The 22,393-nt window shown below is 40.1% G+C and overlaps 1 protein-coding gene across 2 annotated transcripts; it reads right to left on the reverse strand.

Moving 5' to 3' along the window:
- Nucleotides 1–792: 792 nt before the first annotated feature.
- SUB1 (SUB1 regulator of transcription) lies at nt 793–22,077 on the reverse strand. 2 transcript variants are annotated; one of them, XR_007505131.1, is made up of 6 exons: nt 21,949–22,077; nt 19,927–19,999; nt 18,090–18,209; nt 10,321–10,429; nt 5,368–7,859; nt 793–5,332 (listed from the first exon to the last, which is right to left on the reverse strand). XR_007505131.1 is itself a non-coding variant. In XM_049796017.1 (5 exons), exons 2-5 carry the CDS (start codon nt 19,996–19,998, stop codon nt 7,780–7,782), a joined length of 381 nt encoding a protein of 126 aa, XP_049651974.1. In that variant the 5' UTR covers nt 19,999; nt 21,949–22,077; the 3' UTR covers nt 793–7,779. The 2 variants fall into 2 exon arrangements, 1 of the variants encoding a protein (XP_049651974.1); XM_049796017.1 differs by having other exon boundaries at nt 793–7,859.
- Nucleotides 22,078–22,393: the final 316 nt, after the last annotated feature.

The raw sequence follows: 22,393 nt of genomic DNA on the forward strand, positions 1-22,393 counted from the left end.
CCTGCAGTCCAGGGAGGTCCATGGTGGAGCAGATCTCCACCTGCAGCCTGGGAAGGACCCCACGCCAGAGCAAGTGGGTGCCTGAAGAAGGCTGTGACCCCGTGGGAAGACTGCACTGGAGCAGGTTCCTGGCAGGACCTGCGGATCTGTGGAGAGAGGAGCCCACGGAGCAGGTTTTCTGGCAGGACTTGTGACCCCGTGGGGGACCCACGCTGGAGCAGTGTGCTCCTGAAGGACTGCACACCGTGGAATGGACCCATGCTGGAGCAGTTCGTGAAGAACTGCAGCCCGTGGGAAGGACCCACGCTGGACAAGTTCATGGAGGACTGTCTCCCATGGGAGGGACACCACACTGGAGCAGTGGAAGAGTGTGATGAGTCCTGCCCCTGAGGAGGATGGAGCGGCAGAAATAACATGGGATGAACTGACTGTAAACCCCATTCCCCATCCCCCTGCACCACTGTGGGTGGTGTGTAGAGAATCTGGGAGTGAAGTTGTGCCTGGGAAGAAGGGAGGGGGGGAGGGAAGGTGTTCCGAGATTTGGTTTTATTTCTCATTACCCTACTCTGGCTGATTGGCAATACATTAATTTTCCCCAAGCTGAGCCTGTTTTGTCCATGACAGTAATGGGTGAGTGATCTCTTCTGTCCTTATCTCGACCCACGAGCCCTTTGTTATATTTTTCTCTCCCCTGTCCAGCTGAGGAGGGGGGAGTGATAGAGAGGCTTCGGTGGGCACCTGGTGTCCAGCCAGGGTCAACCCACTACACAGTTGCAGAATTACAAATTTCTTGACTGTGCTAATCTCAATCCTTTTGAAGACAAACCCACACAAAACAGAACATTTAATTAATAAAGCTAAATTTCCATCCAAATTTTACATCAATAGAATATATACACCAAAACCTCTAAAATCAGCTCTACCCTTCATTAACATAGCAGACTGCTAATACCAAGGCCTTAATGCAATACTGACCTAAAGCAGATCAAACTCATTGCCCAAAGCACACAGCAGCCTCTTTGTCCAAGAACTTCCACACAAGATAACAGTTCTCTTCCTTCAGCTGAGGATACGACCTCCATCTGTGGAAGGCTCCAAAGTTGTCACAAAGCTTCATAGAAATTTACCTATTCAGTTAAGATGAATGCTTCCAAGTATCAAAAGGACAAATAGAAACACTTAAAAACTATATGTTGGTATAGATTCAATTAGCTTTGATAATTTTGTGGTGCTAAACATCGTGTTTACCTAGGCAGATTTCTTTAAACAAAAAAATCACTGCTATCACTTTTTAAAAAATACTGCATTATAAAAAGGGCATGTCTGATAAACTTGTGTTTGAACCAAAGCAGTTCCAAATTTAAGCTTAGCGGTTTTTAACACTTTGGGGTTTAGTTTTTGCCTTGAAGATGCAAAAAATATTGTTTCTGGAACATGCCCTGAAAAAGTTCAGAAAAACACAAACTTATTTAACCGCACATTTCCCTCTCCTCACCTTTTCACATGGCATATCACAAATTTGCAATTTTATAGTCCTGACAGACAATTCTCTTTTCAACAGTTGCTCAGACTACAGAGCAAACAGTCTCAGACAGATAATTTAGGAATCTAACAAAATCTATGAAGAAATGCATCCAAGCATGACCTTTGCAAGTTTATTTTCAAAAGCTGCAACTGGAGCATGCTAAAAATACGGAGTTGCAAAACACCTTAATGATCACAGGAAAAAAGTCGTTCCAGTTTCCTGCAAAACAAAATACCAAATATTAAAATACCTAGGCACAAACAAATGTATAGGAGGAACGGGGAAAATACCTAGGTAACTTATTTACAAAAAATTTGTCCCCAAAAGCCAAAATGTTTATTCCCAAACATTTTAACAGATAAGCCATAAACATTTTCCTCAGGTTACTACAAATTGTGTTGACAGATGAAATGCACATTACTATGGAATAGTAACAAAATACATGCTGTGTGAGAACGAGAAAAAGATATGCACTTTCCCTACACAGTCTGAGTGATTCAGAGTAAATCAGGGTTACTAGTTCTCTTACCAGGGTATATGTAGGGACAAGCATACTGCAACTTAATATTGTTCAAAGGTTTCTTTTAACAGCCAGGAAGGCAGTCTTTACATCATAAATGCTACTCGTATCCTACATGGCACTTCAGGAACTTTTCAGGCTACGCAAGCAACTGGTTTTCTTTCCATTAACCAAACCACTGCAATTACAAATATCCTCGCTTATGGCAGGCAGATATCCAGCTGATAACTCTATTCATTTTTACCCCAGGAACTGTCTCACTGTGACATTTTCCAAGCTGTTAATAATCACTTCAGCAGAAAAAGCATTTGCCCACTACTTTTACTGAACACAATAATCCAAGCTAGTATGAAGAAAATTAGTTCCTTTGAGAAGTATGCATGTTGGCAAGAGTAATACAACTATTTTAAGTATACTTTATCACAATGCTAAAAAAAAAAGACATGACCATTAATTGACCTGTGTTAGCAATATCAGCTGTATCTGCCAGCTATCATTAGGATCCGATTGTTAAGATACTCCTTGTAATGTGATGTGAGTGTAGACAGAAATGCTTGTGTTCCAAGTGATGAAAGGATGCTTCCAGCCAGAACACAAGCTGCAGATCTCAGTAAGAGATGGGAAGTGGAAAGCAGAAGAAACAGCAGAGCTCTGCAGAGCCATTTCGAGATAGCTAGCAAAAAGCTTCAAAGATTACATAAAATCAACACCACAAACACACTGCAAAATTTTATTGCTCTATACTACCTAACTTTCAATTTCAAGTAGTTCATTGTTAGGGTCACATCAAACTCAAGTTTGTTCTTAATATACAATGCCATTCGCCTCTCCCTCAGATACATTGTGTGATTACGTTTTGGTGATAGAACTTAGGTCTTTCTATTCCTAAGACAAAATGGGCTTTATTTTCAACAGCCTGAAAATTATTCTGGCACATTAGCCTATTAGTGAAAGCATAAAACATTTAAACTCTTGAGGTATGAAACACTTCTTTAGATAATGACAGCAGTAACAGGGTTATGTAAAATCTTACCATTTCTTTACTTCAGCAGTTTTTACCTCATCAACTTCTGCCCAACTGAACTGGTAACAGTAGTCTACTAGGAATGCTGGCCAAGGAGGCATAAAATGTTTTTCTTATTTAGCCTTATTAAATACAGCTAGAGATTTCCAAGAACAGTTTTCATTCCAACTTTAGCCGTTTTACAGCAAGCTCTAGTCACCTTTAGGGTTGAGAGCCCAAAATATTGTTATCCTTCCAAAGGATAACAATATTTTTAAACACTTGAGTCCTCAACCAACCTCAGTTCCAACCTCATTCACCATCCCATCAATGACAACTATATGGATTCATTTAAAAAGAAAAGTACAATGAAAACCAAAATAAGCAATCTTACCAAAAATTATAACATTTTTGTTAAATGAAGTGAAATACCAAGGAAACAGCTGTCACCAACTTCTCAGCCTTTAAGTTATCCCGACGACTAACAGAATGTCCCTCTGCTCACAAGACAACACAATTTAAGCTTCCCTGATAAACCATCACTAAGCCAAGGACCATTTATTTCAGTTCTTCAGCAGGTGTCTTCACACTTCCGTATAACAATATTGACAGCAGGGTACATATAGGCTTGATTCACAACAGGAAAAACATTGCCTGATTGCTCTTCCATACAGTCACCAGAGCTACAGTCAAAGATGAATCCTATTAGTAAGTGGATGGCAGTAAATGAGAAATAAGTAGGACATGATGACCCTCCATCAACCCCAAACTCCATTTCTTCCCTTTGATCCACAGTCATTTCTGCTTCTGTGGCTATAAGCTGCTTAAACTAACAGAAAAATGTTAGATTCAAGACTATAATCAATCCACTCCCTACAAATCAGTCACAGCAAGCATGTGAAAAAAAGTAATGTTCTTCCTAAAGAAGACTACATTGATCTAACTGACCAATGATAATAAATAAATGGGTGAGAAGCTTTTTTCTATCTAATCTATGGTTACATTTATTGTCAGATCAAAAAGAAACTCCACTGAAAAAGATAATCAGCCATTTTCTGAACAGTAGTGACTTACCAAGCACTCTCCTTCTGTTTGATGTTTGAAAACACATTTCTATCTCCTGCTTCGGTATTTACATAACACTTTTTCTTCTGTCATAGTGAAAAACTTCTATCCCTCTGGGTTACACAATTAATCCCCCACCCACAAACATGGACCAAGTGTAAGATGATTAAGTTTTCACATTTCCAAATTACAACAGTTGCAAGGAACAAACAGCAATTTCCATAATGATTTAAGAAAAAGTAAGTTTTAGTGCAGCTAAATTTCTACTAAAAATAACACTATGTCAACAGAAGTCTTCATTTATTTCCAAGTGTTCAAATTGTTATTACACATATGCCATTTAACTATTTTTTTATTTTAACATTAAGGTAATTACAGTTGGAGGGCTCATCTTTCCAGTGGCCTCTCTGCAGTAGATCCCCCCAGAGCAAAACATGTAACATTCCACATGATTAACAATATGACATTTGAGTTACCAGAATTACAATCATCTTTTTTTTTTTTTCCTAACAGATCACATAAGAAGTAACTGGGGCATCTCCTTTAACAGAAATATCAAACTTAGTACTGTTTCATTTCAATATGAACACCTCTACATAAGAGCAACATTGTACACGACAGTTTGATTCATCACACATATGGTACTTTGGCAACTCTAACTGTGATTTATTTTTCCTCCTAAGCTTCACAGTAGGTTTAACTTATAAAACATATTGCTAATATGCCCTGCATAAAGATCAAGAAACAAATGCATCTTTCTTTTGCCACTTCAGTGGGAAAAGGAGCAGTGCTTTTACGTCATGTTACACAGCCTTTTCCTACATGCAGTTTTCTTCCATGGACTCTTCTACAGGTACCCTAACTACCACTTCGTCTGCAAGAAAATAATCTTTATTAAAAAAAACAATCTGAATTTTCTTCTCAAATTGGAAAGACTGCAGCTGTAGATAATTACATGATAAATCACTACCAACTATTTATTTCAAAATAACTCTGAATGTGTCAGATTTTTATCAAGTAACAAGCACATCAGTTATCTGAGGTGCAATGAATTCCCTCACAATTTAACTCATCCCATTTGGAGTTCATTTGTGAAACTGACTGGTTTATTTCGTTACCTTTTTTGTATGACATTCATGCAGATGTTAAGACTGGCTCGGGTAAAATACATGGTATTTTAGCATTATTACACGCAGAAACATTACTCGCAGATGGAAAACTATTTTTAAACACAGAAGCTAAGTAAAATCAAACTGCCCGAAGTTTTATCAAGTAAAATGGCATAAACAGGTCCAGTAATTATCACCACAAATTCAGCAAGGGGGTTATCTATAACAGGAACTAATAGTTCTTGGTTAACAAATACTAATTTCTTTGAATACCTCTACCATCAGTTTCCACAAGAGAACTAATCACTACATTAAAAATTTTTCACTTACTCCCCCCAAATGAACGAAACTAATTCTCCACCTTCCTGAAAAAAAATTATATTGTACTCTGATACTCAACTGCCAATGACTTACTACCACAGTAATCGAAGTGAGGACAACGCTCCCTCTAATGTATCATGCACTTTAAAGTAGCCACATGGAAGTTTTGAGGTAAAATGGGTAAAATCTGCTGGCAAAATTTCAGATTTAAAGGAAAAAAAATTATATACATACCACAAATAAAAAACACCTATTTCATATTTATTCTATTTGGTCCAAATACCCCTACACGCCTTTAAGAGTCACTCAAAAAAACCCGCTGTGCCCCAAAATGCATCTACTACCACAAAACATCTCTTTACCCTTTTACTCACCCTCAAGCAGTTCTTAAAAATTTCCTGAGCTACACAAAAGCAGAGCTTAACTTTATTTGTAATATGTCAACAATAGGTAAGTTAAAAAGCAGGTGGATGTATCTGATATAATATTTAAATTAAGTACTATATATTTAATTTGATCAAGTCACTCTTCCTCACCCTTCAATACCTATTTGTATTGAATTATAAACTCCGCAGCACAAGAACAGTCTGTGTATGGCACTTCCATGCGTGTCTGCAATATAAACAATTATATTAAGATATTCCAAAATTAAACAAATGGTATAACCTGTTTATCGATACAAAATTTAAAAACTACATTAACACCAAATGGGAAAATTACAGCTGAACCAATTAGGTTGTACATTCACTACATAGCCTTGAAATGTCGATTTTCATCAAGTTAATTCAGTTAATTGAAGAAGATGCAAGAAGTCAGAAAATGAACTCGTTCTCCAATTCTGCTAACGTGCATTTCTTCATTGAAGTTATTATGTGTCAGCTAACTTTGATCTTTCGCCATTAACTTAGGTACTGGTGTGCCCCTTATCTCTCCAAGTTCTACTCAAACATCTTACTCTCCCTTCTTCAATCCATTGTTTGTGACACCTACCAAGAAGCCCTTCAACTGGGGCAGCATCTAGTCTAATAGAGCTTCCACTGGACAAGAAGCTTCTCTTACCAGAATAGTACAATGGATAACAAGCAAAGTTCGCTAGAGTCATGATCCACTATTTACCAGCGCTCCACTGTAAGCGCTAAGTATCTTCTGTACAAATAAAACAGCTGTGCACATGTAAGCCACACAAAGCAAGCCAAGTTAAGAGGTTTGGGCAAGCAGTGTGTACAGGGCATAATCATGACAGCCAGGCATTTTGGCTGAAGCCATTTTAACCCTGTTTGACTGTTTAACCTGTGTTACAGCCTAGTTTAAGCATTGTTGTTTATGCAATATTCTCAAACGAACAAAAGCCCTACAAAGACAGGTTAACTGTTCTTTTCTATAGAATAACTAGTTAGTATGTGTTCGTGTTCAAGAATGAATTTAATGTAAAGCTTGAACAGGGTACCTAACTAATAACCGCATTTGGAGCTTTTAAGTACTATATTACTCTGAGGTATATGTCTATTACTGTGAAAGTTTATGCATCACATTCTAAAATCTAGGGTCCAAGAAAAAAGGCTAACTGTATTTTCTAAGTCAAGCAAGCTATAGAAAAATGGGAAGAAATAGCATGTGGCTTGTGTTCCAAGTGTTACTGTTTAGCATAGTGCTTCATGCAAGTAATGCAAAAAAGTCTATATACTCAGGACTGTTTACATCCGAATAAATAGGGTAAATTTGCAAATACAGTATTTAAAGTTATCTACAAAAAATGTGTTTTACCAAGTATTCACTGTTTGTATCAAGTCTTAAAGCAGAAAGCTGTCAGGGCAATACCAAAAAGTATGAAATAAAAGTAAAAAATAAATTGAGACATTTTAAGAAACTGCCTCAGAAAACAAATTAGTATTAACTGCTAACTAAGCTGAAACTAAAACAAAGACTAAAGCTATTAGGTGGCCTTATCAGCAAACACCTTCAATCAAAAGGCCATAAACAAGTATGCTTTACATATTATTTGATTTGTTTATTTTACACCATGAGGTGAAAGCAACACATTTCCTTTTAGTAAAGTATACACAAATAGCCTCACTCAGAATACACTTTTAATGCACATAAAAAAAGTATTCATCTTACAAATCGTTTTGCAATCCAAATATACAATAGCTTGGAAAACAATATTTTAGAAAACAAAAGCCAATGTAAAAAGACCGCTTTAAACAACTAAAATAGAAGTTTCTGTATGGCTCTGTCTTTACAGTTTTCTTACTGCATCATCAATATCAGAAATCTGTTCCTTCAGCTGGTTCCACTGTTCTGGATTTAAAGAAATACCTGAAATGCATTAAAAATAAACACTTAAGACAAAAACAAAATTGTGGTGCAGGATCTTGCAAAATTGCTATTAAGACTGGTTTCAAAGACAACATCTATGTCATAACTATTAATGCTTGAGCTACTTCAACAACCATCTCAGTTACAAAGTGAAACTACTCATTTGTAACACTTCAATTTAACTTTAGACTTCAGCTTATCTCTGGAGAAGTATAAATTACAAAGAAAATAAGTACAGTATAACAAATTCATTCACAAGTATTAGGCTAAACACAGGAAGTAAAATACAGCTCTGGCCTTGATAGAAGGCAGCACAAAAGCCCCAGGTGAGAAGTAGGAAATCATCTGTATTCCTGTTGACTCCTATAAGCCATACCTCTGGGGACTGAACTTCTATGTGCTTTTAAAGTACCATAACTCTGGGGTTTTTTTTCCCTCCTGTTTCTTAAAGCACTGTAAATAACATATCATAAATTAACATTTTGGAGAGACTATTCCACTCCCTAGCACTCACAAACCAACACGGAAGTTATTTTTTCACTTCAAGTTCACTATAGTTTCTAGTGACATTCAATCAATAATCATTCAGTGCCCCACAACCCACCTCCTCAGTTCTAAATTTGTACTTCCTCACGCTTGAGTCCAGGCACATGTTTCCTTTGTGCTTTGGTCTCCTCATTCTTCCCCTACCATTTCTACGCCAACTCTGTGCAAGTACAGACTCACAGGCCTACCTCTCATACTCTCTCCAGCCAGGCTCTTCTACTATTTACCCTCACTCTCCCCCCTCAGTGACCAGGCTTCCTTCATTGCTTTCTCCCTGCAGGTGGAGCAGGACCTGAAAACAGGTGAAACTTTGAATTCCATTTCTGGGGCTTATTGCCTTTTTGACTTCTACTATCCTTGTCTACCTCTCTACCATCCAGAGCACCACCATAATTTTGAGCAGCAAGCAGTCTGCGTGGAGCTACTCTAAGCAGTTTTCCACTAGTCTTTAGAGGGCGGGTTTCTTCTGAAAACAGCATCAGGTGTGGTAACCATTATTAGGGAACCAAACATCATCAAGATATTCCTGGACCACATACCAGTTGAACTGCATGCAGTTCAGACCTGCTGTTTGAAACAATCTGACACAATAATTTAAAACTCAAATTTTTTTTCATGTTTTTTAACACAATTTCAACTGCTTATATTGTTTTCAGGATAGCTGGATAAGCAGCTCATAAGGGCATCAATGGAACATTAGGCTCACATACCGTATAATATTATTATTAATTTTAGCCTAATAAAATTCAGACTCTTTTGCCACACTGATAAGCGTTTCTATCTACATGATGCAATATTTGTCACTTGGCCTGCCCATCAAATCCCATTGTAGTTTGCCTGTCAAACTGCACATACTTTTGATTTCCACCTCAAAACACAGCAGGTTAAAGCCCTTAGGAGTCAGAGTAATCTTTTTTGTCAAGTAGCAACAACAAACCCAAACCAAGAAATTTTCCTGTACAGTACCAGTACACCTGTTCATACAAACCTGTTCTCAGTGGTTATTTAAGAAATGTTGAAAATGCTTCTCAAGTGTTCCAAATGTCTATTCACTGAGTTGCTCCTGGACACACCAGAAGAACGTAACAAACCTTATACTGATTTTATATTAAATGTCTTCAATCTCCAGGGCAGAATTGTTTAATACTTACGCCTTTTCTTTGTGCAATATGAAAACCAATTAAAAGCAGGCTTTTCTAACAGCAGCAACATGACATTAAGCAAAGCACTACTACCATAACTGTCCTTGCATCCTCATCTTCCAGGTGGCAAAGTTCTGAAAATGGTTCAGTGAAGGCATGCCATAAAAAACAGATATGGGAGTGGCAATTAAAGGCACAATGGCTTATGCCGTGCTGCAGAGTAGAAGCACAGTACCAAAACATGAACACTTGAGGTATTTTCACCTCAATTAAAATCCTGACATGTTTTTTCCGAAATTAGTCACATTAAACATTTTAATATTTTCCAATTAAAATTTGACAGAAACTGAATGACATAATTGTTTTAAAGAAAATAACATCACAAATTAGTAAGTTAAATCTTTTCAGTGAATTTTGAAATAAGAAACCAATTGTAATAACAGAAAGAAACTGCATTGTTAATTGCAGGGGCAGGAGGGGAGTATGGCTATGCTTGTAACTCCTATACCAAATCTGCTTGTATTTGATGCCTTGTTTTCCATAAATCATGGAGGATCCATTTAGGAGAACAGACTCAGGCCAACAAAGCCCCTTTGCTTTTGTTTATAATCTACAGACAAAACCAATCATTTGTTAAAATAAAATTATAAAAATGTAAAAATACTACTCTAAAAATATTATGTACCGACAAAGCATAAAAATCTGATACACAAAGTTCTCCAGCAAACTGCAGACAACGTTTTAATACAAAATAACATGAAGCAGAACAATACCTTTTCTGCCAGGCTTCATTTCACCTTCTTGATCCATCCAATATTCTCTAATATCAATTAAGACTTTCCCTTTAAAGTCACGAACACTCACATACCTCATTTTGCCAATCTGTCAAAACACACATAATGGTCTTTTAGGTATTTTACATGTTACAGCATTCACTTTTCCCAGCAGCATCAGACACGTGACATGGCACACTGCAGCTTATTTTAGACACCAGAGAAACAACTAGATCAAAAGCTTAATCCAGAGTAGTCAGCAGGCTAATAAGTAATGACAATATAAATGGATGAACGACTTAAAATGAGTTGAGTGTCCAATGCTCAATGTAAAACTACCTCTCCTACAATAAAAATACCTACATTCTTAACACACTTACTTCTTAGAAAAACCACTAAATTATTGTTTTCTGAAATAAAAATTTGCCTCTATTATAACCATCTTCATTTGCAGCAATTGTAAACAAACAGGGAAAAAGGGAGCTCTCCTCCCAAATATAAATTTTAGTCCATTGCATACATACAGAAAGCAAATTAGATATTCACATGAGATAATCACAATTTCTAGAGGGGTTTTTGTTTGGGTTCTTTTTTTTCTTTTTCTAAACACAGTAAATACAGATCAAAATGAAAGTTAGCCACCAACTGTCCCACACCTCCTCCCAAGTCCTCATGGCATTTCATTGGAACGGTGCTTAAAAGACTGTACCAGGTGTTCCAAAAAAACATTTGAATCCTTTAATGTAGCATGTAGAATAATATGAAATTACTTTGGAATTCCATAATTTCTGCACCACAGTTGCTTAACTGAATTATAAGGGTGCTTTTTTCTTGGGGGGGGGTGGGGGGTGGAGAGAGCACAGGGGAAGGTGAGCAGTCACACTGACAACTATGCGTTACATGACGTATTTAGGTTCATTAAAGATCTGACCAAATCGGATAAAAAAATACTTGTTGACATAAATTCAAAGTATAACGTGAATCTGAGAATCAGAAATTAGGTAATAAAAACACAATCAAACACAGTTCATGTAAAAAATTCTCAGAATTCTCTATGCACTTTCTGAATACACTTTATTTAGAAAGAACACATTCTAAAGTAAACAATTTTATAACAGAATATTCCTTCCTGATGAAACATTAACTTTAGTCTTCAACTTTCTTAGTTTATGCATCTTGCATTTTGATACAATTTAAAGAGAATCCAAACCCACCTTAATAGCTTTAAGTCTGACCAGAAAGGTTGAGTAACTGTCTAATCAACTAAAATCATCCACAGATATTTAAGTCATAAGCTGTTATTTCACAAAATAAACAAGAATGCTTTATGTTTGCTTAAAGTAATTCTACTTCTTAAGCAGATCATGCTAAATTAACTCCAAAATCGACTTTAAAACAATTAGGACATCTTTAGATACTATAAGCCTGAAGCAGTTTTCCTACTTCAAAGCATCCTTTAAAATGAACAAGATGCTACAGATTGTAAGATAGTATTTTTTGACTGCTTTATTAAATACTTCCACGGTACTACAAATTTAACATTCAAAAATAAGGCATGATGTCATGGTAGCTCAGTTTTTTCAGACCAAACTTGATACCATGCCCAAGTCCTTCAACACTGCTGGCAAAGAATATCCTAAATAGCCTACATGGACAACATTTCTTGGTTTTACCCTTTAACACTTCAGTGACTTTCAAGGTCACCTCTAAGAACAGCTTCAAGTAGTAGTACTCCACAACACCTTTTTTTCCCAGAGCTATCAAAGAATATTAGTGCATGGCCAAGTAATTCCAGATTTGCTCCAAGAAATAAAATCTAATACAATATAGCAGACTACAGCTGCAAATACAGTAAAAGGGTTTAGGTTTTGTGTGGCAAGGTTTTGGGGGGGGGGGGGGGTGGGTGTGCTACAGAGGTGGCTTCTGTAAGAAGCTGCTGGAAGCTTCCGTGTGTTTGAGAGAGAGCGAGCCCAGCCGGCTCTAAGACGTACCCGCCGCCGGCCAAGGCTGAGGCAATCAGTGATAGTGAATGTTATCACCTCTGTGATAACATTTTTTAAGAAGAAAAAAGTTGGGATGGACGGAAACGGCACTGAGAGAGAGGAGTGAGAATATGTAAGAGAAACAACCCTGCGGACACCAAGGTCAGTGAAGAAGGAGGGGGAGGAGATGGTCCAGGCGCCGGAGCAGAGATTCCCCTGCAGCCCGTGGGGAAGACCACGGTGAGGCAGGCTGTCCCCCTGCAGCCCAGGGAGGTCCACGGTGGAGCAGATCTCCACCTGCAGCCCATGGAGGACACCACACCAGAGCAGGCAGGTTCCTGAAGGAGGCTGTGACCCCGTGGGAACCCCGCACTGGAGCAGGTTCCTGGCAGGACCTGCGGATCTGTGGAGAGAGGAGCCCACGGAGCAGGTTTTCTGGCAGGACTTGTGACCCCGTGGGGAACTCATGCTGGAGCAGTGTGCTCCTGAAGGACTGCACACCGTGGAATGGACCTATGCTGGAGCAGTTCGTGAAGAACTGCAGCCCGTGGGAATGGCCCATGTTGGAGGAGTTCGTGGAGGACTGTCTCCCATGGGTGGGACCCCATGCTGGAGCAGGGGAAGAGTGTGATGAGCCCTCGCCCTGAGGAGGTGAAGCAGCAGAAAATAACGTGTGATGACCATAAACCCCACCCGTCCCCTGTGCCGCTCGGGGGGCTTGGTGGTAAAATCTGGGAGTGAAGTTGTGCCTGGGAAGAAGGGAGGGGTGGTGGGAAGGTGTTCTGAGATTTTGTTTTATTTCTTATTACCTTGCTCTGGGTGATTTGTAATAAATTGAGTTAATTTTCCCAAATCGAGTCTGTTTTGCCCGTGACGGTAATTAGTGAATGATCTCTCCTGTCCTTATCTCGACCCACAAGCTTTTTGTTATATTTTTCTCTCCCCTGTCCAGCTGGGGATGGGGAAGTGATAGAATGGCTTTGGTGGGCACCTGGTGTTCAGCCAGGGTCATCCCATCTCAAAGTATAAGACTGTATGTCTTAATTCAACTACTATAAGGTGAGAGGCAATAATGCAAAGTTCACATTTACTAAGTCTACCTTAAATGGAAACAGTTCCATATGAAAACACTGAAATTTTGAGGTTTTACATAGAATCATAGAATGGTTTGTGTTGGAAGGGACCTTAAAGATCATCTAGTTCCAACCCCCCTGCCATAGGCAGGGAGACCTTCCACTAGACCAGGCTGCTCAAAGCCCCATCCAGCCTGGCCTTGAACACTGCCAGGGAGGAGGTATCCACAACCCCGCTGGGCAACCTGTTGCAGTGTTTCACCACCCTCATAGTAAAGAGCTTCTTCCTTGTATCTGAGCTAAATCTACCCTCTTTCAGTTTTAAGCCATTACCCCTCATCCTATCACTACATGCCTGTCCTAGTTTCAGCTGGGATAGAGTTAATTGTCTTCCTAGTAGCTGGTATAGTTCTATGGTTTGGGTTCAGTGTAAGAAGAATGTCGATAACACACTGATGTTTTCAGTTGTTGCCAAGTATTGTTTATACTAACTCAAGCTTTTTCAGCTTCTCATGCCCAGCCAGCAAGAAGGCTGGAGGGACACAAGAAGTTGAGAGGGGACACAGCCAGGGCAGCTGACCCAAACTGGCTAACGTGGTATTCCATACCACGTGACATCACTCCCAGTGTATAAACTGGAGGGAACTGGCCACAGGGGGTCGCTGCTTAGGAACCAGCTGGACATCAGTTGGCAGGTGGTAGCAATTGCATTATGCATAATTTCTATATTCCAATACTTTTATTATTATTATTATTGTCATTTTATTATCATTACTGCTTCTTCTTTTCTGTTCTATTCAACTGTTATCTCAACCCACAAGTTTAACTTTTTTTCCCCAATTCTCTCCCCCATCCCACTGGGCGGGGGGGAGTGAGGGAGCAGCTACATGGTGCTTAGCTGCTGGCTGGTGTTAAACCACGGCAATGCCCTTGCAAAAAGTGCCTCCCCACCTTTCTTGTAGGCTCCCTTTACGCACCTGAAGGCTGCTGTAAGGTCTCCCTGGAGCCTCCTCTTCTCCAGGCTGAACAACCCCAACTCTCTCAGCCTCTCTTCACAGGAGAGGTTCTCCAGACCCCCGATCATCTCTGTGGCTCTCCTCTGGACCTGCTCCAACAGGTCCATGTCCTTCTAATGTTGGGAGTCCCAGAGCTGAATGCAGTACTGCAGGTGGGGCCTCACCACAGCAGAGCAGAGGGGCAGAATCACCTTCCTCTACCTGCTGGTCATGATTCTTTTGATGCAGCATCATCATCTTTGCTGCACACAGATACCACTGTCTAGATTGCAGCTGAATATTCACATTAAATTTTAAATGTTTAGTTGAACTCTATGCAAAAGCTGCCACTGCTAAAACCTTTAAGTAGGCTTCTGAAGTACAGTTTCAATGAATGTCTAAGGTCAAAAAGCTCAACCAAAACCTAGATTTAACCATTTAATTAAATTGATGCTTCTCTATGTTCAGTTACCTGCAGTTCTGGCACAGATTCATTTCTGAACAATTCTTTTTTCACACAGCAGCTGACAGTCCTAGAATAATTTCACAGATCTGAGACATCTTTGTATCTCTGTAATCACAAGTGTTCCAAGGGTTGTATTGATTTATAGCAGCATAGTTACTGCAGTTCAACCTTCACAGAAAAGGTTCATATGCTTTTTATTAAATATTACAGCTCCTTAGACTGTATTGAATTACATAAATCAGAAGACATTAAAAGCATTATTTCCAGGTTTCTGTTTCTTATAATAAAATGCACTGAACTGTGCCTTGGTTCCCGTCACAGCTATGCAACCAACTTCCTGTATGAGTTTCAGTAACCACCCTCTTTACCATTCTTCCTCCTATTTCTAGTTTGTGTTGATTAAACTGTATACACACTGTAGAAGCAGAAACACCAAAAAAAACCATCCTTCTTTCTTATCTGATACCTGTATGTATAGCATTAGAAGGAGCACAATAAAGAGTCATGTGAACAGCGAGATCTGCAACACAGCAAACTGATTGTGAAATGCATCGGTGACCACCTAAGTTTCAGAATTCATGTGCTAAATGAATCACCTTTCCAGAGCATCATAATCTTATATATTTATCTACCGATAGGTAAAGACATTACACTGGGAAACTGAAGAACTTATTTCTCCAAGTCAAAAAACAAATACAACCCAAACTTTAAAATAAATATAACATATAAAAGGAGAAGGGTGGTGGAGAGATGAGACAACACACAGACAGGCAACTGTCAAAGTAACAATTTCAGTGAAACGCCTGATCATGCAACGTGGTTCCACTCTAGGTAGTCAATTAATGCTGCATCCTGACAGCATTAACAAACCTTATCCAAATCAGGCATAGGTAGATGACAGGATCTGTCAAACTAACCAAAGTACATGATGCAGACCTCACGACAGCTTGAAGCCACAGACAGGAATTTAATGTATTAACACTAAACCCTTCTACATTAACATGAATAATGCTTGTCCTTAAGGCCTCTAGTAATACATCAGAAATGGGAGTAAGATAAATTTCTATACCCCAACTGCACCCAAATCCTTTAACAAACTCCAAAGTATATTAGGCTACCTATAAAACCTAAAAAGGCCAAGACATGTAAATAAAAAAAATACATTTGGTCTCTTACACTGAATTAATTCCCTTCTACTTATATTTATACTGTTCTTCATAATTATTCTCAAGAATACCATTACACCAACGTTAGTCTGAAACAAAACCAATAAAATGTAGATCTTTATGAAAACGCTGAATATTCCAAATACAGCAGTCACAATGAGCTCTATATTAAGGGAAGATGTATAGTTTAAGAACACACCCTGAGAGTGTAGAACAAGCCTCTAAGTTTCACATGATTTGCTGCCACTCCCATACACAATATGGACACTACAAAACTTCTGACTATCTTACAGATGCTTTACAGCATGATTTCCATCAACTGAAGCCACACTTTTAAGTTATACTGCAAAGTCACTGGCACATCAGAGATCATTTTACTGCCATGGGAAAGTAGAAAGGGGAGTTTCTAGTATTACTAGTAGTCCTAGAACAAACAAAACCATACCTAAAAAATTAACACACAACTAGATCTTCTAACATGCTCTCCTGGGTATGGGGGAGAGGGAAAGTATCCTCAGACCTACAGTGCTATTTCTGCACTGAAACAGTTGCATAAGCTGATGTAGCATGAAAAAAATCACAATACTTCACATAACACAATAAGCGATCTAAAAAAAATTTTGTTGTTGATTAACTAAAAGACAGGCAGAGACTAAGTAACACTGATGTTTTAGGTCAAGGTGATATTCAAATATTTGTTCTGTATTATACTCAACACTGGAAGAATCCTGTTCTTATCAGACTAACACGAGTCCTGTACTGTCTGTTTTTAGTAACTTTTTATTATCTTAGGTCAAAAAGGTTCAAAGAAATCGGAGCACACAAATACTTATGCTTTTATTTGAAAGGGTTTGGGTTTTTTTGCATCAGGGGAGCATTAAAAATTTTAACAGCTTTCTCCAAGGCTGGGATTTCTGCACTTATTACAAACATAGCATAAAGCTTATAAATAGCTTTTTCTGAGTTCTAACTGCAGTTCACCTCATAAGGTGTAGAAGACACTATCTTTTTTTTTCCTACATGATTCAAAGCATGCGCCAGCAGAACTAAAAATACTATATTCTTCCTTTGATGGGGAAGTCCGGGCATTGTCTTCAACTGAAGCTCTCTCTGCCAACTACCCCTGAAGAGGAAAGTCAGAACTGATACATTAAAAATAACTGCCCTCTGCTACAATATCAGTTAAGCAGGTCTTCTCTCTAGAAGATTTTTTTTTTTTTTTTTGCCACATTACTTTGCACAGCTACAGCCCCAAAGCATTTCTTTTGCCTTACTCACTGTTGGGGCCATCTTATTAGGCACCTCTCCCACATCCTTTCACAAACTTAAGAATCAAAGTCTGTAAGAATTTAAGCTCCTTTCCAGCCAGCTAGTCAGAGACATTTAATAATTCCTGACCCACACCCCTAAAACAGGTAATTCTGAGCTACGTATATTCTTGCACAGCTCTCAACACACACTGCTACTGCCTCAGCAAATCCCAGGAACTGCAATACCCTGGATTCACAAATGTATTTTGCTACTGAAAAATGCACATTCATCCCAACTTGAAAACAAGGACCATGTCAAAAATTTCAATCTTTCTGGATGTTCTGTGAAAAAAACATGCATCATAGAACAAAGGAACAAGCAAAACTTATTCCAAGACGCTGCCTTATAATGCAGGAGCCAAGTTGCCCTTGACCTAGTTAAATAGGAATGAAGAGTCCATACTTTGGTTTCCACAAACCTTTCTTTCAAGAGCCCTGATTAAAAAACATTCCCATGTACTGACAGTTCTGATCTAATATTTACAGTATACTCATGGTAAGTGCTGTATTTACTGACAAAATGACGACCCAGAGTTACCATGGGCAAAGATGTGAGGGTTAGATCAATTGCTACAACTCAGATTGTTTTACTCTGCTGAAACCTGACAATGCTTTTTCTGAGCATCTCATGATGTGGTAGCATCATAATCCCCTTTGGCCAAGGCTTCAGGAGACCAAGCACCATGCTGTCAAGATATTCAGATCACTGCATAAGATTTATACTGAATATGATGTAACATGTTACCTTAACCAGGCTCTAAAAGTCATAAGTTTTACCTGGAACATATTCTCATCTCTGTTACTGCTTTGCTTAGAAGAAGCTGCACCTTTTGAACTTTCACCCGTCTTTTGTTTCTTCACAGGCTTTTCTGGAGCTGCTTGCTTTTTCCGCTTTGCCTTGGAGCAAGAATAAAAAAAAGAAAAGCATGAACCACAACTCGTTCTATAAGTTACAGAAAAGTTTACGTTACAGGTCACAAACAACTACTATGCAATGCACATTATCACCTTCCTGCTGTGAAAGCAGGAATACAATACTGTACATTTAGACTGGAATTTAGAAAAAACTAAAAATCTTCAAATGAGCCTAATTCTGTTCTCAATGAAGTTTACTGTAACACTTTGGCTTTAAAGACAATTGAATTAGATCAAAATACATTTCAAAAATCCTGCTCTTTCTGCGCAGTAATACTGTCAGTTCAGTAGTTTAAATAAAAAATTTAAAGTCTGATGGAAGCTTCACCTTCCTTTCCTCTAAGTGTAACAAAAACTGCAGGACAGCTTACAACTCTTCTAAAAAAGAAAGAAAACTAGATGAGATAATGAAGAAAGGATCTGGAAATCACCTCCATCACAGTAATTTATTATTTTTTTTAAATCAGCATCCAGTCTCTGTCCATAGCATGATAAATTAAACATGTTTTTAAAACATTCAGACAGCATCACCTGTAAGTCAGATTACCTGCAGATGCTACAAAGTTACCATTTCTACAAATGGTTATACAGTAACCATGCCCTCCCCAAAAAGAGTAATACAAAGATACCAAAAAATTAGTCTCACCTGCTAGAATCATATGTGGATAACCTCTTTTAAAGACAAACAGTTCCAACAAATACAGGAGGTTATAATAGGAAAAAAAACCCCAAACACCAAACCACCTTACTGTCCACTAAAGCAGACTGTTAAGACTATGCCTTTTCAGGAATACAGTTCCCTATCAAAAAAAATCCCCTGACCATTTTCTCTTATATTAAGATGTGACAGAATGCCTAATTTGCAAAGTGCAACATTTGAACCAATTCAGTAAAGCAGACCAAGTCTCTTCATGTACTACATTAAAACACCTGATGTCTGCATTACCATCTAGCATTTCTTAAAAATATAAATTCACTGGCTTTTTCTGGTTTTGTTCGTAATGACTGGTACATCTATAGAAACTTACAAATTAAATAAATATTAATAATAAATGGGAACACTCAATTTATGCATTTAAAACATTCATCATATGTTAAAATTAATCAACTCAAAGACATTCAGGTTGGGTCAGCTTTTAATTGAGAAACTACCAGATGGTAGTACAGTAAATCTAAGAATCTGAAATGGAGAAAAAGAACATGCAAACAAGACAAGCAAGTGGCACATGGAGGACAGGGCAAGTAGAGGGTTTTGCTTTGGACAAATAATCCAGATACCAAAATGGGGGGTGGGTGGGTGTTTGTTCTCAAAATTAGTCCAAATTCTTGCCACAAGGGGCAGCTTGTACAGAAGCCTTCTATCACTTGCCACAAAGCAGCAAAGAATTCCAGGACGCTTGCAGTTAGATATATCATATGGAAAACCCTGAAGAAAGCAAAATGCAACTTAAGGAAAAAAGTGTACTGCAAGGCAAAAAGCATCCTATCCACCAAACACTAACCTTGGCAGGTATTTTGTTGTTGTTGTTGTAGTTGTTGGGGGAGGCAGGGGGAGATAGGCGGATGTGTTTTGGGTTAAGTGCCTGATAAATTTTATGGAATGACATGCACATTGTGACATAATGCACACCTAATTCCTTAACCCCAGCCTGAAATAGACAAGTTAATACAGTAGTAATAAACTGCATATAATGTTCACCTTTTTGTCAACTTCACTATCTGAATCACTGGCAGATGAGCTTGAAGACACAAGTTCCTTTGACTTAGGCATTCTAGGAAGAGAAAAATAACGTGAGAACACTAGACAAGGAATATGTCCCATTATGGCTGGAAAGCCATCTTCAAACCTGTTTGTAAAGGTTTTCATCTTATTGAAAACCTTCCAAAAGACTTGCCTGCATTTTCACATAAGCTTTAACGCACATTGTAGATGTGATCTCAAACACTCTTCCCTCTTACATCTCTTCCCCTTTTTGATGCAACTGCATCAAATGCAGTGGTTTATTTTCTGAACTGTTTACAAAGGGACAATTTTTCACCAGTTTCATACAGCCCTAGATATGGCAGAAACCATAATGTAAAAAATACAACACAATGCTGTCATCCAGTTGAATTCTTTGTATTACACTCACAAGTATAAACTACTAAGGCCCTAGCATTATCTATACTCTTACATGGGCATTTTGCCCAGTTGGATTTGCAAGCAACACGCTGCATAATCATCATACATGAAGGTAAAGTTCCCACCTTAAATACAGAAGTCTGAAAAACACCTCAGTTACAGTGAACTACAGTATTGCAATTAATATTTCCACTGCAGCTTCAACACATCAGTCACCAGAGTCTATTCATTTGCCAGACAAGTGGACATTCAACTTTCCTTGAATAAATGCTGCCAGGTGTGCTTCTGAATCTCTCTAGTATGCAAACATGTGGTTAGATATAGCAGTTGCACATCTTGCCTGCTACCAGAAACTCTTTGTAACAAATAGCTCTTTTGTTATTTCAGAATAAAAATAAGCATCCCAGAGAGAAACCGTATAAAATAAACTACGGTTAGGAAAGGCTAAGAAAAGGTTAAAGAAGCGTATCTCAGGAAAGAAAAAGGAATAGTGGCATGTTTAAACTGGCAGTGAAAAGAACATGCAAATGAAAAAATGGAGTCTGAGTAGCACGGGTTCTAAAGTAGGATAAGTTCTGTCGTAAGAGCTTGGAGCACAAGGATGGAAGCTGTAGCACTGAAAATGGAACAGGTATAGGGAAACACACATAAGCCACGCTGCAGGATGGAGGCAGAAGAGAGCTGGCATGGGACAATGTAAAAACAAGCAGAGCGGTGACATGAAATCGGAGGGCCGAACAACAAAAAACTCACAGGCAGGGCGGCGCGGGCACCAGCAGGGGATAAACCCAGGGTCCGCACGAGGATGAGGGATTGACAATATGGAGGAAGGTGGGGGTGGAAACTGGAGGAAAAGAAATGGGGGGGGAGTAGGTGCCCCGAGAGAGAGAGAGAGAGAGAGAGAGAGGGGCTGGCAGGCAGAGCGTGAGGAGACACCGAAGCACCGGTGAAAGCGAGGGCCGAATGGACGGGCCAAGCGAGGACGAAGATAGAGAAGAAAGATAAGCCAGGAGGAGCCAAGAACACCAGGTAGGCGGATCCCAGACGCCATTTTCCTCCCCTATTCCTCTTTTGCACGGCTCGCGTTGCCCCCCCAGGGGAAAGGAGCGAGGGGCCGAAGGGGGGGGGGGGGGGGGGGGGGCGACCAAGGACGCCCAGGTCCTCCTGGGGCAAGGTGGCAGCAAGCGGGCTGTGGGTCACCGGCGGCGGAAGAGAGAAGAGGCAGGAGGAAATAAAAAGGATCGGGGGTCGTCAGCGGCCAGGGTCAGATCCCGGCGTGGGGGGAACGGAGCCGGGCGGTTCCCCGCCGCCATTTTCTCCCTCATTCAAATCCTCTTTGCCCCCCCAACATGGCAGCTTCTCCTCGACAGCGGCTCCTCCTCCCGCCCCAGGCCCGCTCCACAGCGGGGCATCCCTCCCGCCGGGCACAGCGGGCACTCGAGGAAAAGGGGAAGCCTCGCCTGGCCGCACGGCCGCCTAGCGCGCCTCCCCCGGGCCGGCCGGGAGGCGGCCGAGACCCCGGCAGCCGGCGACGGGGGCGGGGGACGGAGAAGATGGCGGCGGCCCCGATGGGGTGCGAGGGGGGACCCCAACACTCACGTCCAAGTCCGCGCGCGGCTCCTCCACACCACGAGAGGAACGGAAGTGATGCACGGCGGAATCCCCACCCTTCTGCTGCACCACGTGGGAGAGGGCGGGAGAGAGGGTTTTAAAGGGGACGCGTCCCTTTGTTACCCGTTCCTGCCGCCACCCCCGGCGGCAGAGAACGCCTCCGCCGCTCCCGGTGCTGGTCCCCGCAGCCTCCCGCTAACCAAGCACCGGGGGGGGGGGGGGGCGGAGTAAACGCGTCCTCCGAAGGGGAACCTGTGGGGCTGACGGCAGGGCCCTGCCTGGAGCCGCGAGCCGTCGAGGCTGTGGTGCCGCTGAGGGGAGGCGCTGCGGAGGCCGCGCCTTCACCAGCCGCCTGCCTGCGGGAAGACGGCCCTTAACACTTCAAAAGAGCCCTTAAAAAAAAAAAAAAAAAAAAAAAAAAGAAAGAAACCTG

Source organism: Accipiter gentilis, chromosome Z, assembly GCF_929443795.1.
Source record: "Accipiter gentilis chromosome Z, bAccGen1.1, whole genome shotgun sequence".
Taxonomy (NCBI): Eukaryota; Metazoa; Chordata; class Aves; order Accipitriformes; family Accipitridae; genus Astur; species Astur gentilis.

Coding starts and splice junctions, on each gene's coding strand:
- SUB1 (XM_049796017.1), bottom strand. CDS start 19,998: ATGCCTAAGTCAAAGGAACTTGTGTCTTCAAGCTCATCTGCCAGTGAT. Junction 18,210..19,926: donor ATAGTGAAGTTGACAAAAAG/GTGAACATTATA, acceptor TCTTGCTCCAAG/GCAAAGCGGAAAAAGCAAGC. Junction 7,860..10,320: donor AATGAAGCCTGGCAGAAAAG/GTATTGTTCTGC, acceptor AATGCATTTCAG/GTATTTCTTTAAATCCAGAA.